This window comes from Stegodyphus dumicola, chromosome 10, assembly GCF_044657685.1.
Source record: "Stegodyphus dumicola isolate Sdum_Otavi_A_Nest chromosome 10, ASM4465768v1".
NCBI lineage: Eukaryota > Metazoa > Arthropoda > Arachnida > Araneae > Eresidae > Stegodyphus > Stegodyphus dumicola.
Window position 1 is genome coordinate 103,274,056 of NC_140777.1, and position 17,094 is coordinate 103,291,149.

The following is a 17,094-nucleotide window of genomic DNA, read 5'->3' on the forward strand; positions in this document are numbered from 1 at the left end:
TTCTGATATATAACCAATATATTGCCAGACCTTTTGCAAATATTTTACCTGCCTCACTTTTCATAAATTAATCCAGTGTTTACTATGACTATACAGAATATATGACTAAATATTATTAACAGATTATTTTTAATACATGATCACAATTTGCATCCTAAATACAGTTGAGATCACATTTTCTTTGTCTCACTTTTAAGAATTTTAACAACCTGTAGTATGAATTAAAACTGAATTGCAATTAAATAATTTAAGAAGAAATTTATACAAAATAAGCTCTTTATTTACAATTAGTATAATTAAAGTTATTTTTTTCCTTCTACCATAATTATATGATACCCAAATTTAGTTTTAACAGGTGGATCAGTATATACAGGATTTTGTAAACTGCTAACAGGTAGTGCAAATGCTGCTTCTTGAAATGGTCCAACCATACTTCCTCTAACCATCCAACCAAGATCTCCCTGAAACAAAATGAAAATATAATAAAGTAACAGCAAGGAAAGACGGGGCACTGTTGATGCATACTTAGATCCATATTGAAGAACTCTGCGTAGTATGCTAATATGTTAACTGTGTAATATCTACAAAAATTGGCAGTCGAGGCAGTTTTAATTCCATTTTTATTTTCAAGTTGACGTTTGTGGCTACAATCACTTGGCACTCTAGTGTGTGTCTTAATTCAAGCACATTTACAGTTTTGATATTATAATGATAGCAAGCAAGACAGCCAAATTACATCCTAGCAGGGCAGAGAGCGAAGCTGAAGTGCGTAGTTATGCAAGATGGAAACACACAAAGGGAAAAGTTTTGGTTCCCACTTATTACATCATCAGAGCTGCGCAGACCATAGAATGATCTAGAAATGATGCAATCCGAAGAAGTTATTGCGATTTTTAAAACAGAGAGGGAGAATTAATATTTTACTATTATTTTTAATTATAATTTTGATTTACGTATTTTTTTATCTTACATATATATGTATAAGGTTAAGAATAAATTAAAATTAATTAATTCCTGTGCTTGAGCTACAAAAGATTGAATTTTTAAGATATAATTATAAGAAATTATTAACATTTTTACTTCCTTCTACGAAGTAAAAAGGAAATATTGTAATCGCAAAAAGTTTCAGGCAGCATATTTCAACGAAAATATCCATTTTGACCGTTATCGAATGCAATTTAACGATGTTTCTCCTACTCTGATTCCGACTCCACAGCCCTGGTATTTAGACAACGCAGAAAGCAGAAATGACATCTGATGCACTGCATAGAAGAAAAGTTGCATAGAGGATTTCTCATTTGGAAAGTGGTTTGTAAGGTCGGGGTTCGCTCAGAATATCGTGCGTTAAATCCAATTAAAGCCAGATGGCGCTGATATCAATACTGTTTTCAAAAGTATGTTATTACTTTTTTGAAATTGCTTTAATGGTGAAGCAGAGTGAGTTGGTTGCCTGAGTGTCTTCCACAAAAATGAGCAAAATAGAGATAATGAGATATAGTTTAATTTGTTAATTTAATTAAGAGTTACAGTCCATTTTGAATTGGACGGACCATTTTGAGTGGTTCTGTACAACGGGAGCGATATCGGTTAAGTAAATAAACTAGTTATAGGAAGAGTGATTTTGCCATTTTGTTTCTGGAGATTTCTGTGTGGATGCTGAAAGAAAAGGTGAAATTATATTCATTATTAACTGCTGCATTTAGTAAATTCTGAGTTAATTTTGTGTGATAATTTGTTATTATTTATAAGTGTAGCGAAAACAGCTACGAAATTGAAAGATGTTCTCACTAAAAATAGAACTCAGAAAACTATCTTATTGAAGTTGCATAAGAAACTTTCTGAACCAGATTTTTAAGTGTTACTGATTTAGAATTGTTAAAAATTAAATTTAATAAGTTGCAAAATGAATTAGATAAATTTTTTTATTCCATTATTAATTTACGTGGTGAAAAAAATATTGAAAAATTATTGAGCAAGATGAAATCAACGTAGTATTATTAATATAGAATTTGAAATAAATAATAGATTGTCAAAAGGAATAAGGTGGAAAATACAGCAATTTCTGAAAATTCTGTTGTGCGTTTACCTAAGATTTCATTACCGACATTTTCAGGAGAAATGCATTCTTGGCTTTTCATTAGGGATACTTTTAAAGTGAGTTTGATCAAAACCCAAATTTAGCAGATGCTGTAGAGTGCAATGTTTGAAATCAGCACTGAAAGGAGATGGCTTTAGAATAATCCAAATGATACTTATAATGGATAATAATTATCACTTATTATGGTCTCTACTTGAAGAAAGATATTCAAACCCTAGAGAACAAGTGTATGGTTATTTCAAAATATTTATGAGTGACCCGTTCTTCAAAACAAGTCAGCTTCTGCGATTCTAAATTTAACTGATGTTACAAGTGAAGTTGTATGAACGTTAGAATGTCTAGAACAAAATTTAGATGGGGTTTCGTCCACTATATTTGCCTTTATTCTTAGCAAGAAACTTGATCAGAATACTAAGTTATGGTGGGAAAAGATTTTAAAGAAAGAAAAAATACCGAATATCACAGAGTTATTAGAATTTCTAAAGCATCACACGTGAGGACATTAAACGCTTCTAGAATTCCGGTAATGTCTAAATGAAGTCAACCAAAGGTTTCTTGCATGACTGAGAAACATGTATGTATTTGTAAACTGTGTAATGCAGAACATAAATTATTTAAATGTCCTAAATTTAAAAAATTCAGCCTCAAAGATAGAGTATGTCAAAAAGCACAATTTATGTTTCTGCTGTTTTGGAAATCATGGAGTGAGAAATTGCCCTTCAAATTACTCTTATCAGCTACGCAGAAAAAAGCACAATTCATTGATGTTATATGTGAGAAAAAGAATAAAAACAGTTACGAAATTGCATCTCCGTGGGATCAAAAGTCAGACGGCAGTCAATCTACGGAAACCAGGAACCTCAACGTTCACAACAAGCCATTCATAAATAAGGATGTAAGGAGTGTTTTATGACAGCTACTAATGTAAATAAAAATTGTAATGCAGTTAATAGAGTCCTACTATCGACAGCGATTGTTTATATTAAGGGAAATGAAGGGGAAATATTTCCAGGCAGAACTTTCCTTGACAGTGGAAGTATGATCCATCTTTGTTCATCGGAATTAGTTGAAAAGCTTCATTTGCAAAAGGAAAATGTAAACATATCAGTAGGATGCTTACCTGGGATTTCAACAACAGTGAAATTAAAAATGAGTGTGGTTATTTTAAATAGAGAAAACATGTACAGTCGTAAACTAGCTTCTTTCGTAATTCCGAAAATTACTCATTCAATGCCTTCTAGACAAACTGATGTCTTTAATATTGTGATTCCGTAAGGAGATACATTAACTGATCCAGACTTTGACAAACCGGGTAAAATTCAGTTACTTCTTGGATCTGAAATATTTTTTCGATTTAATAAGAACTGGGCAAATTTATATACCAGATACAAATTTAGTGATACAAAACTCAGCATTTGGGTATTTGGTGAGCGGGAGCATTGAAGATTTACCACATGAGAAACAATTAATGCATTGTGGCTTAATTTATGATAATGCTGAGACACAGTTGAGGAAGTTTTTTTATTTGGAATCAATTGTTATTAGAGATGATCCTAATTCGTACAATGAAGATACAGCATTAGAGATATTCAATAAAACTATTAGCTTCAAAGATGGTCGGTATGATGTTAGCCTGCCTTGGAAGAAAGTCGGGAGTATTTAGGCAACAATTTTGGTGTCACAAAAAAAAAAAAAAAAAAAAATTCTGATGAGAAAAATGCAGCATGATAATGCATTATACGAGGCGTATTCGGAAACTAAGTACCGTTTTGGGAAAAAAAAAAATAAAAAAAAAAGAAGTAAAACAATTTTTTTTAATCCAATTTTATTTTTTCATGAAAATACATGTCTTAAACTATTTTTCAACATAGCTTCCGCCAGTGATCAAACACTTGTCATAGCAGGTGACCAGTTTTTGTATACATATACAGCATTTTTCGTGTCATCGTCAGATCCAAAGCGCTTGCCACCAAGCTCGCGCTTCATGTGCAGGAACAAGTGATAGTTGGACGGCGCCAAGTCCGGGCTGTATGGCGGGTGATCGAACTGCTCCCAATGAAACTGTTGAATTAACAATTGAGTGACACCAGCCGTATGGGGCCAAGCATTGTCATGGAGCAACACAATTCCTTTACTGAGCATTCCTCTTTGTTTGTTTTGAATGGCATGCCTTAGTTTTGTTAAAGTCTCACAATATCTTGCCGCATTAATGGTTTCACCTCTGGGAAGAAATTCAGTAAGCAAAACGCCTTTCCTATCCCAGAAGACAGTGCACATGATTTTTTGTGATGATATTGTCACTTTGAACTTTTGTTTCTTCGCAGAATGAGTGTGTCTCCACTCCATTGATTGTTGTTTCAATTCTGGTGTGAAATGACACACCCAAGTTTCATCACCTGTCACAATTTGGTTTAAAAAATTATCTCCCTCATCACTGTACCGCGTGAGAAATGTCAGGGCACTAACAAGTCGCTTTGTTTTGTGAACATCAGTAAGCATTTTTGGAACCCATCGGGAACACAGTTTGCGATAATTCAAGCGGTCAGACACAATTTCGAACAAAACAGTACGTGAAATTTGTGGAAATGCCTCTGAAAGAGTTGTCATTGTGAAGCGTCTGTTCTCATGAATTGCTTCATCAACTTTCCTTACCAAATTATCGGTAACAACAGAAGGCCGACCACTCTGAGCCTCGGCGTGGACATTTGTTTGATCTGCATTAAACATTCTTACCCACTTTCTCACCATTCCATCACTTATCGTGTATTCACCGTAAATTTCTGTCACTTGACGATAAATTTCGGCCGGTTTAACATTCCTCGCATTCAAAAATTTAATCACGGCACGAATCTCACAGTCAGCGGGAGAACTAATTATCTTAAACATTTTGAATGTGCACAGCAAACTGAAAACACAACATAGAGCAACCAAAATGGCGACAATTGAAAGTCAGTGAACAAGAAAAAAGACTAGTGCGCATGCGCGGAATGCCTACCACAGCGCTGCGACGTGCTAGAATGAAACTGTACTTAGTTTCCGAATACACTACGTACTTAAAATACAGAGAAACTTTAAAAGAATACCTAAATCAAGGGATAGAAAGAGTATTAGATTCTACAAAACCAGTAAACAAGCCAGTTTTTTATATGTCGCATCAGTCAGTTTATAGAGAAGAAAGGATTACGGCAAAAATGCGTATTGTATTTGATGCGAGCTCATGAAATAGGTAGTCTGTCCCTAAATGATTGTTTGTGGCCTGGTATTAATTTGAATAAAAATATATTTCATTCACCGATATATTTTAGACTTAACAAAGTTGTAATCTTAAGAAATATCAAAAAGCCATTTTTACGGATTGTTTTAGCTGAGAAAGATCGAGATGCAGTTAGATTTTTATTTGTTAAGAATATTGGTACACCTTTGCAGAATATCGAGGATCAGTTAGAAGTATATGGATTTAAGCGTGTAGTCTTTCGTGTTAATTCCAGTTTCTTTTTGTTGCCGGCAACTATAAAGCTGCATATCCAAAAGTACAGAAATGTGTATCCTGATACCTTTCAGATTCTTGATACATGTATATATGTTGATGATCTTGTTACAGGAGCAGATGATGTATCAGAAGCCTTAAAAATTTGAAGGGAAGCAAAGGAAATTATGCATGGAGCTGGGATGAATCCCCGGAAATGGACGACGAATGATGATCGTTTAGTTAAAAAATGGGAAGAAGACCATTTTGACATTCATTCACTAACCTCAAATCAAAAGATCCTCAAAGTACCAGGTATTCAATGGGACATTCAGGAAGATAGTTTCAGTATACAGACTTTTTGTTTGACTGAAATTTCGAGAAAAAAAGTACCAAATGCTTCATCCTCCAGACAGCTGGAAAAATATAAAATCCCCTTGGACTTATTACATCATTCACTGTTAGAATAAAAATTTTACTACAAAAGCTATGGTTACGTAAACTGCCATGAGATGGTGAGCTTCCTTCTGATTTAAATGATGAGTGGTCTCAATGGTGCAGTAAGCTTTCAGAACTACGTAACATTAGTATTCCAAGATTTGTTTTGGATTCAAGTGATGAAAGAATGAAGATGCATGTTTTTTTTCTGATGCAAGCCAAAAGTCATATGTCGCAGCCGTTTCCATAAAGGTACAGAATCGAGAACAAACTTATGGAAATTTGCTGGCTTCCAAGAGCAGAGTTTCACCTGTCAAAAAAGGTTTCCTTTTATCGACTGGAATTGTTGAGAGCATTGACTGCTGCAAGATTGGGAACTGAAGTAAAAAAAGTTCTGGATTGTAAAGGTTCACCTAATATAATATTTTGGAGTGATTCTAAAGTCAAATTGTATTGGATTAAGGGATCCAGCAGAAGATTGATGACTTTTGTTCAAAATCGCGTTGATGAGATTCAGAAGTCGACTAATCCAGATTCATGGTTTTATTGTTCAACCAAGAAATCCAACAATCTTCTAACGCGTGGGGTTAGCGCTTCTTTTCTAGTGAACAATTCCAAGTGGTGGACTTCTGCAGAATTTTTGACAGAGCCACATCTTCCCTACAAGTGTTTACAACCAATAGTTCCAAAGGTTGAGCACCTAACACCACATGAAGGGAAATCCTTTGCGCAAGAAAGCAAAAGTTCTACTGACATTAGCGACGATTCCTGATAGAACTATGTAGATTGACATGAACTCTAATGTTTTAGATGAACTCTTGAATATTAGTAACAATTATTATAAAATTATTAATGTTCTTATATTTTTAGGTTTATTTATAATGCAATACAGTTATAAATTTGTCACATTTTATAATCTTTATTCCACAGAAGATTATTTTAAAAAATACAACTTCTGATTAGCCAACTGAATGCAGAAATTGCTATAGTATTTTGGCCAATATTAGCCCTGACTTTATTTCCATTTGAAACTGATGCATCAAGATACACAAACTAAAAAAATATGCTAACTTAAGTTTTTGCAACTCTGATTCCACTAAGTTCCGTTTGATTTTAAATGAATAGATGACTCCCATTTCTACAAAATTCAACACATTCATTACAGTCTTAATATATAAACAACTTTCTATTGCATTATTTTGAAGTAAACAATAATATGTTATTATTGGTAACACCAAGACAATTTGATACATTTTTATTAGGCTTCAATACAGTAACAAATTTAGACTCATTAGGAGATAGAAAAGTATGATGATAGCACATCTTTTAAGATGTTGCTACTATTTACACTACAGTACAAAGTCCGAATGTCCATTATCCGGAATGATCTAAAATCTGGACCTCAAAGCCACAAACTTTTTTTTTTTAATGCTTTACGCATGCGCATGTGATTTCCCCTTCCATAATAAAACATGTGGAGATTTTCACTTAAAAATTTCGATTCTTAATTTCACTAAATAAAATACTTCGTTATGGAAAAACAATCATGTAAGCATAAATTTGTGAGATTAATAATTTGGCTCCGTAGCTGAGTATATGCTTGGCATACATATCAAGCCGAAACATTCACCTATTTTATATCCTTGACGCCGACCTGGCGAGTCTTATCATATTTTGCTTTCATCACAGCATGTTTATCAATACATGACAGCTTCAGTAATAAGTCATGCAGTGATGTCCAAACTTTTTTTTTATATTAGTAATTGAATAACAAGAGTATGGCAACCTTTTATGCTAACATTACCAGGGTTCATAGCCACATTTTAGTTAAAAAAATAAGCACCTGTCTATTTACATTATACACAATTGCATAACCTTAAAAATTAGACTTGTAATTTAAAATATGAGAAATGCAGTATTTATTAAGAGAGAATAAGCATTACCTCAACCATGGAAAATAATTACTTTTTTTTTTTTTTTTTAAATAACAGTTCAATTTACAGAACTAGTTTACAATGGAAAAAAAAAAAAAAAAAAAAAAAAAAAAAAAAAAAAAAAAACTATGCAGAACTAAACTATATTACAAGATTTAATGATGAAATTTCAGTTCAAAATAGAGAAAATAAATAATAATAAGGCATATTGATTGTATTCGCTTGGAACCTAATAATAAATACAATTTATTTTTCCACTCATATTGATATTTAAATAATTTAAATCTAAATTCTGAACATTTTCTAAATTTTCATTGTATATCAGTTTTCCCCAGATATTGCAAGCAAAGTATTTAAGTAAAAAAGAGGAACAGTTCTGAAATCAGAAGGCAGAAATTTGCTTCATGCAGTCATCCTTTAACAGTAAAAGCTTAACTAACCCGCATACTTGGAAATTGGCGAATATTCGGACACTCGAGCGTAATTTGAAAAAGAGGAGCTGGGGGGGGTAGACTGTAGCCACTCTTAAGATTTTTCCGCTAAATATATGCTTTTGACATTTCGATATGTGAATCATATAAAAATAAACCAATGGAACTGAAAAATATTCTGCTTAGCAAGCATAGTAAAACTCTCATAAACAAATCTCGGACAGAACATCAAAATTAATTATCTCTGCAAGATATCGCAAACGATATTGCACAATATGTGTGCCATAATTCTTCCCTACATGATATTACGCAATCGGAGTCAACAGCTGCCGATATTGCGAGAATAAAGAACTAAATAACTGGGGTGTTTTTCATTCTGATTTTCAACAGACGGCGTTAAATTTCCGGAATAGAATCATTCTTCGCTTGGGTTGGTAGACCGCAGAACTTTTAGTCCTATTCAATCCAGATTGGAAAATGATTTAAAAAAGAAAAAGAAAAAAAAAAAAAAAAAAAAAAGGTCCACTGCTTGTTTTGCAGCGAACTGTAACAGTTTCAATATTCGAGATTTTGCGGAGAAAGGGGAGAACCTCCCAATCTTCGTACTGTATAATGTATTGGCCAACAAAATGAAATTATTTTGACTATTCGATTACTTTCCCTTTATTTAAGCCATTCCAAATATTATTTCTTAGAAAGCTAATCTGTGTTAAAACACAACCATTTTTGGAAGTTTACTATACTTCAGCAGTTACTGCAACTATGTTATTATAAACATTCGTACATATGCTCATAATATAAGCATAATGATCATAATAAACACGAATATGAACTGACCACGTGGAACGAGAATGCAAATTATTAAGATCTTGATAAAATTCAAACGTGTGTAGTATTTGGGTGGGAGGAAAAGAATGCCGAATGTACCAGAATTTTCTACTGCTTTCGCAATTCTTTGACCAAAAGAACGACAGGCACCTGTCTGTACTCTTCGTGCACACCAAAGGTTATCTTAATGCAGAGAAAGGGGAAAAAGCTATTTCCGGGAGTATGATTCACCATCTGACATTCCATATTAGGAAGAAAAGTTGTTTATTTAGTTTCGGCTTTGGTACCGAAAAAAATAGCTCGCTCATAAAAAAAAAAAAAAAAAAAAGCAAGCACTAAAAGCAAAAAAATAAGCACTAGAAACAAAAAATAAGGGCTTTATAGAAAAAGTAAGCACCTATAAGGGCCTTTATATTTTATTTTCAAATATAAGGACTGCTACGAACCCTGCATTACGCTTGGCGATGATTATAGATTTTTAAATGCTCTAAGAAATGTTGACGAGGAAAAATTAAACAAAAATTTCTTTTCATATGCTAAAAATAGATTTTGTTAATAAAACTCATAGGCCAAAAGATTACATTTAGTGCTATTTTAATTAAGAATAACTGATATGTTATTCACCATAAACCCAGTAGTGGCGGCAGACTGTTATTATTACGGCAGAATTTAGGGAAGACAAAATTTTTGGAATTTGGGGAAGCACCGAGTGGCAAAATTAAGGGATGAGAAGTAAACGATTTAGGGAAAGCACTGGAATGCAAAGTTTAGGTACAATGAAAATTTAGAACTTAGGACCTGTAGAGACTGCAGGTCCTAAGTTCTAAATTTTCCTCTAGAGACTGCACCAGGCGGTATTTAGTGGCGGCCCTAGATAAACCCTTAAGTATATGTGGAAGTTTATTCAGGACTCAGATTAGTTTTAAGCATGTGCAAGAAATAAATGTAGGTATAGTAAATAACTAAACTAATACAATTCAGTATGCAATAGGAGCAAGACAAAATTCAACGAAACAACTTGGCTTTCGTCGCCAATCTTGTGATACACAGCCAATAATGTACACTGGTGTGCAAAACTTAAGCAACAGCAGGGTTTTTTGCCATAACTCCATGAGAAATCAAATGAGAGACATGAAATGCAGAAATGAAGGAGAGTATTATGTATGTAAAAGATGACGAAAGCATCAGAGCTAAAAAAGGAATACAATGCATACGGTATGGAATCAAACAAAAACAAGCTTTATTGAACGCATAGTATCGTGACTCATGATTGTCTATCCAAGAGGAAGAACAACAAGCAGATGTTCCTTAATATGGGGTATGCCCTCCCCTCGCTGCAATGGTTGCTTCGCACCTTCTCCACATACTCAGAACCAGCTGGTGTAACATTTCTTGCAGTAGGAGTGCCCATTCCTCAATCAGCATCTGTTTGAGTTGTTGTTACATCCGGAGGATGTAAGTGTGCTGCAATGCATCCCACACATGTTCGATGAGATTTAAATCTGGAGAGTACTCTGGCCAATCCCTTCGAGTGATATCTTCATTTTCCAGTAGCTCCTCAACAGCAAGAGTCCGATGTGACCGTGCATTGTCATCTATAAAAATTAAGTCTGGGCCAATGGCACTTCGGAACAGACACATATGGGGAAGGAGTACCTCCTCACAATAGCAATCCCCAGTTACAGACCCTCTGTCGAAAACATGGAGCTTAGTTCGCCCGTTCAGCATAATGCTTCCCCAGACAAGAACTCCAGGACCACCGTTACAGTGTCGTTCCTTGAAGTTACTGGGATAAAACTGGGTCCCGACCTCTCTCCAAATCAAAACGCATTGAGAATCGCTTCTGGTACTGAACAGACTCTGATCCGTAAAGAGGACACGACTCCATCGATCAGTTGTCCAGTTTTTGTGCTCTCTGCACCACTGTAAACGGTGGTGTCGGTGGCCAACTTTCAACGGGAGGCAGCGTTCAGAATGGCGGGCGAATAGGCCCTCTTTGTGAAGCCGTCTGGCCACAGTTAAACCGCGACGCTTGTCGCCCCGTTGCTGAGCAATGGCGCTTGCTGACTGCTGTCGCCTTCTTTTCGCTTACAGGACGATATATCGGTCATCCCTTCCAGGCCACCACCAATCTTTCTAACAGCTGTACCTGTGGTTTGGAACGCTTTCCAAGCACAAGAAACGACACTTTTGATAATTCCGAACTCTGCAGCTACACTGGTGACAGTACGCCCCTCATCCAGCTTTCCGATCATTCTTCCACGTGTGAAGTCGTCCAGGTGATTTCTTCTAGCCATATTTCACGAACTGACTCACTGGCACTTGCAGCGAATATGTTGAATTGCGTCTCCGTCCTTCCTTTTATTCTACTGTTGAGCTGTGTGCGCCAACATCACGCGTTTTGTATACGTTCACGTCGCCTCTGACATTTCGCTCCTAATATTTGCATACGCATGGCGTTTCTACTGACTTACAAAGTTCATTGCACTGATCTCCAGACCTCCTTTTCTGCAATTTCATGGCTATCTGCTAAATTTTTACATTGTTGCTTAAGTTTTACACACCAGTTTATAACGGACGCCATTAGGGTAGGCTAAAATTATCTTTACTGATTCTAAGGCATTTCAGTTACTGCAGTGGACTGCACTGCTCTCTAATCTTCTAGTTTGATCCAGCTTATTATTTTTTGCAGACTGTTATTATTACGGCAATTTTATAAAAACTAAGCTTGAACTTTCGATTATGTCAAAAAGAGTTTCCAATTCTGGAGCTGCCAAACCATCTACAAAGCAAAACCACGTTTCGATGTCCATTAAACAAAAAGTGGAATTGCTGCAAGAAATGGATAAAGGCATATCTAAGGAGTATGGCATTGGAAAGTTTCTTATGTATGTGTATGGATAAGAATAGAAAAAGAAAAAAAAAAGGAACTTTTTGAATTTTTTTTTTGGTGGAAGCAATTTAAACAACTAACATTGAAAGAAATATTTAATAAAGTAAACAAATAAGTATTAAGCTTTTTTTTTTGTAAATTTTGATATCCTTTAGATAATAATTGTTCTTTATTTCATAAATTACGTTTTCATATTTTTAATTGTATAATTTCTGCATGCCATCTTACCAGATTTAAACTGATGATCTAATATCCAGAAAAATTCCAAATCGGGAATCACCGAAGTTCCGACGAGTCTGGATTTCGGACTTTGTACTGTATATAGAAAGCTGTCAATATGCAGACGCTATTCATACTGAAATAATGAATTATTTGGTACATAAATACTGAAATTAAGCATTTCATTACTCCTTCTTCCAATACACTTTGCCTAATGTCAGAAAAGAATATGTATGAAACTAAGTACCTTGTGATTTTAAAGTGATTATAAATCAAAACAAAGATGATGCAGGAGACATCAAGCAATGTTTTAAAGTACTAAATTATATTTTCTTTTCTTAAAAGCAGTTCAAATATTGCTTTGATATATACTAGAAGATAAAAAGTTTTACAATGTTTGTATTATATATAATATATATATTTTAAATTTTTTACAGATTTTGTGCGGTAATATACACAGTGGTTTAATCGATTCAAGCCTTATTTAATAGTCAATAAACATTTTGCATGTAAACAGATATTTTCATCCCAGATTCCTTCACTATTTATCTAAAATTTAATACGAATGGATTGTATTATTTAGATTATTACTAAACAAATGATGGCTATCTGCCTATGGGCTGTGATGACTTCATGGAGAAATTTTTACATGAAACAGACCCATATTCATATTACACATAATAGAAATAACAAAAATGCTCATGCAACCAGCTTATTTGCCAGGGTTTGAACCGAGGTCAAACTATCAGCATTCAGTAGTTTTACTGCTTGGCTTCCGGTGAACCTATAAATATAAGTAATCTAGAAGTTTTTCAACATGCATTCTATTAGATTAAAGAAAAATTTCAAAAAGTAACATTTTTATCATGAAGGGAACATTAAAAAGATATTGGTCAAATTCATTGACTTCAGTGCACAAATTACTGCAGATAACAAAATTTTTCAAAAGAACAAAAATTTTAATTATAAATAATCAGTTCTGCAAGCTTTAAAGTGTTAAATCATTATGCCATAAATTTTATTACATGATTCTACCATGCTATTTTGCTTCTACACATGCGGACAGCATTCTAAGACCTTTTAATAATAAAAGGTTGACATCCGGACTTTTCTACTAGCATAAATGCCAAGTTCTGCCTTTCTGAATCATGCTCTTATCAAACTCTTTCATCTTCTGAAGATCAAAAGATTTAAATTTGTACTTATAAATAAATTAGTAAATATCATTTTAATCTCACAAATTCCTCCCTTTCAAAAATGCAGTTTTCAAAGGTAATTGTGGGCCTGTTGTGGCACAGAAACTTTAAATACTGATTAATATCGTTTTATTTGTTTTTTTGTTGTTTTGAGAATGGTAACAAAAAGATTATTCAATTTCTGTTGTTCTTGGAATGCCAACAAAAGATTACTGATGATGATGTTCTAAAGAGTTGTTTACATTTGCTAAAGACAAAATAGATTATTTTTGATTTAAAACATGGATTAACGTTATTTGATGAAATGAAGTTCTAATTAAAAAGATTAATTTGGAGTCAGATCCAATAGGCTCACCAGCCGGTGAGCAATTGGTTCAAAAGTCACTGAACACTGGCAGTTTAGATGAAGTTTGAACCCCAGCACACAGGCTTGTTGCATGGGCATTTTCATGGTTTACCCCATGCGCAGCATGTATAAGATGCCAGTTTCCATTTGAAAGTTATTCACAAAAGCATCGCTCCCCTTAGGCAGATAGTCCTTGAGTGCTTTCCTATAGTCAAGTTTAAAAAAAAAAAAAGAAAAAAAAATTGGAGCAAGACATAAATTTGTGTCTATTCCTGTGAAAGATTAAGGAACCTCACAAAGACTGAGTATTTTTTCCTCTTTTATGCAAACACTCAAAACATTTTTACACACATACAATGTTTTTTTATATAATACATAGCCTTAAAAAATTTCAGCAAAATATATCAAATCCATATATATAAAACTAAAAACTTTTATACCCCTTGTCGTGCCTTATCTTCACTGTACTGAGCAGCAACTTCGTTAAACTTCATACCAGATTTTAACTTTTCTAAAGCTTCAAGAACTTTTGATTGCTTTTCACACAAGATATGCCTCACCTATTAATAAAAAAGGAGAAAATTACAATTAATGTTTTTACTAACCTACATCATCAAAAATAAATTGCCCTGAATAAGAGTTGGGAGCTTTTTAAATTTTTGACAGCATGTAAAAGCAACTGAATAATGCAGTATATACCCTTTTTATACACTTTCCTGGATGGATAATACAGATTAATTGTTCCTGAAGTGGCTTGGTATTTGAAGTGTAATGCAGAAGCCTGTGATCAATGATTATATCAAAGCACTCGGTATCCTTTTTTTATCATTATTCAGCTTCCAAGTTCCATATTGTTTGTGCACAATTTAAAGATTGAAACTGTTGCCAGGAAGCTAAGATAAGGTCATAAAAGAAAATAACTGATTCAACTAGAAGGAAGCTTTCATAAGGCAAAAATTGTAACTTATTTTATAGGTGTTAAACATATGAAAAATCAAAAAAATTACATGCAGCTACCCTATTTGCTGAGAAATGAATGTGGAGTATTGATTATTCAATGATCTTACACATTCAGCCATTACTGGCAACAAGGGGTACTTTTCTGTTAATGGTGCACAAGATCTAAATGTAGCAGCCTTATTACTTTGTGCTATCAATTTATACACAATAACAGGGCTGTGAATAAGTGACAAGAATGAATATTAATCCAGTTATTTTCAATCCTAGATTTTGAATTGTTTTTAGTGTTGAAAGCTTATTTAAAAAAAAAAAATTCCAAAATTAAATTGCATTTACTGTTTTAAAAAACTGAAACGGTATTGCAAAGAAAGATTACACTCCAAAAAGAATGGCTTATGAAGTGGAAACATGTTTTAAGCTTTTGTGCATCCCCCCCCCCCGACAGCTCTTCTGAATTACTTACTTTTAGTATCAAGAGGATTGGATTGGATTATTCAGTTTTGGCAAAGCACACGAGGGCTATCTGCCTAAAGGGAGGGATGCCTTTCGTGGAGGACTTTCCAAGGGAAACTGGCTCGTATACACGTTACACATGGGGAAAACCACGAAAACGCCCATGCAGCCAGCCCGTTCGCGGGATTCGAACCTCGGACCGAACTACCAGTGTTCAGCGTCTTTACCGCTCGGCCGCTGGTGGGCTTTAGTATCAAGAGATAATACTGGTAAAATTCTGTCAGCTGCAACTCAAGAGTCACTGTAAAATTGTTGACTTAATATCTACATGAAAGAAGTAAGTGCTTATTCATAAATTTGTCAGTTTTCATTAAAGATTGCCAGTTCTAACAAAATATTTGAAGTGGACAAAAATCTCTTCATGAGCAGAAAATATAGCACTGACTGTATTCTTCTACTACAGTGGATATTTAGTGGAATTGTTATGAATCAAATGAATGTTTCCTAGTGGTTGTTCCTGATCATTTAGTGAAAACTTTGATAGTAGTGATAAATGGAAATGTGACAAGGGAGCATAACTTAACTCTGATTGTTGGAAATGTTATAAAAGAGATGAATTAATAGCTGTTGGTACAGACACCAGCAAGATACTCATGAATACAAATTTACTGATCCCGTCGTCATATGGAGAGTAGTGAAAGGTTATAGAATAGTGTAACAAATGTCAGCATGGCACTGCCCATCAACATCTAAATATCTACCTAATCAAATTCATGTTGACTGCAAGAGAAGACACAAAAATTTTGAGCAATTTAAAATGAAGTTGCCAGCTTCTTCCTTCCTATGTGATTTATTTGTTTTGTACATTTGTATGATCTGTAAAACAATGAAAAGCCACATGCTGATAAAATGTTATAGATCAATACACTAAAACTATATTCAAACATCAAATGTTTAATAACTTTTCTGTTAATCGTAAAATGTACATCAGAGAAGTTCGAGTTATTTTATAAACACAAAATTATATGCGAGATGTTCAAAATTAACAACCAAAATTTCAAAGGACACCAAGAAAATTCTTATCAGCCTACCTCTTAAAAAAATAAAAAATTATAAAAACTGAAAGCTTTCAGATTTTACTTTACGCCCAAAGGGGCGTTATGTTTTGTGTGTTACCTTTATTTATCAAGTATCATGTTCTCTGCACTTAAACCATACAATTCAATTCAACAGCAATATCGCAAAATAATTCTAAAATGAGCATATCTTTAAAATTTACAATATACAGTCCAATGGAGATAATACTTTTTCGTACATTGCTCGCTTTTAAATTGTTGAGTCTGTTAATCAAAAATTCGTTAAAGTTTTACAAAATATTAAATAGATAATAAAACAAATTCCAAATTTGGGCTACCAGATGCCCATATGATTTTTCCATTGCTCGCTTTGAAATTGTAACATTCCAAATAACATTACAAAATTGTAAAATAACATTCTAAATGCTAATTATTATTAACATATAATAGATCACATGAATAATTTCCTATCGACTGATAGAATTAATAATAGAAGCTCAGTCATCTGCAATTCAAGATCTTCCTTGACAGAAATCATATCATTTTGATCAGAAATCATATCATTTTGTAATCCCTTAATAATTACTCTTGTAGTTTTATCTGAGTTTAGAAGAAAAGTGTGGAAGGGAATTTTTTCCCATTCCAGCTTTTCCTGCACCTTCCTATCGACTAACAGAAGCCTGAGCAATCAACCGATTACTTACTACTCTAATACTATCAAATCAATCATAAAAAATTTTAATTTAAAAAAATCCA

The 17,094-nt window shown here is 33.8% G+C and overlaps 1 protein-coding gene across 1 annotated transcript in view; it reads right to left on the minus strand.

Annotated features, from left to right (window-relative positions):
• Positions 1 to 258: 258 nt before the first annotated feature.
• Positions 259 to 17,094, minus strand: part of LOC118202601 (peptidyl-prolyl cis-trans isomerase NIMA-interacting 4) — a 31,609-nt gene continuing 14,773 nt past the window's right edge. Inside the window, exons 2-3 of the mRNA XM_035374772.2 lie at positions 14,290 to 14,409; positions 259 to 461 (exon numbers count right to left, since the gene is read on the minus strand). Coding sequence (XP_035230663.1) covers positions 303 to 461; positions 14,290 to 14,409 — 279 coding nt within the window. The 3' untranslated portion in view covers positions 259 to 302. The remainder of the gene's footprint in view (positions 462 to 14,289; positions 14,410 to 17,094) is intronic.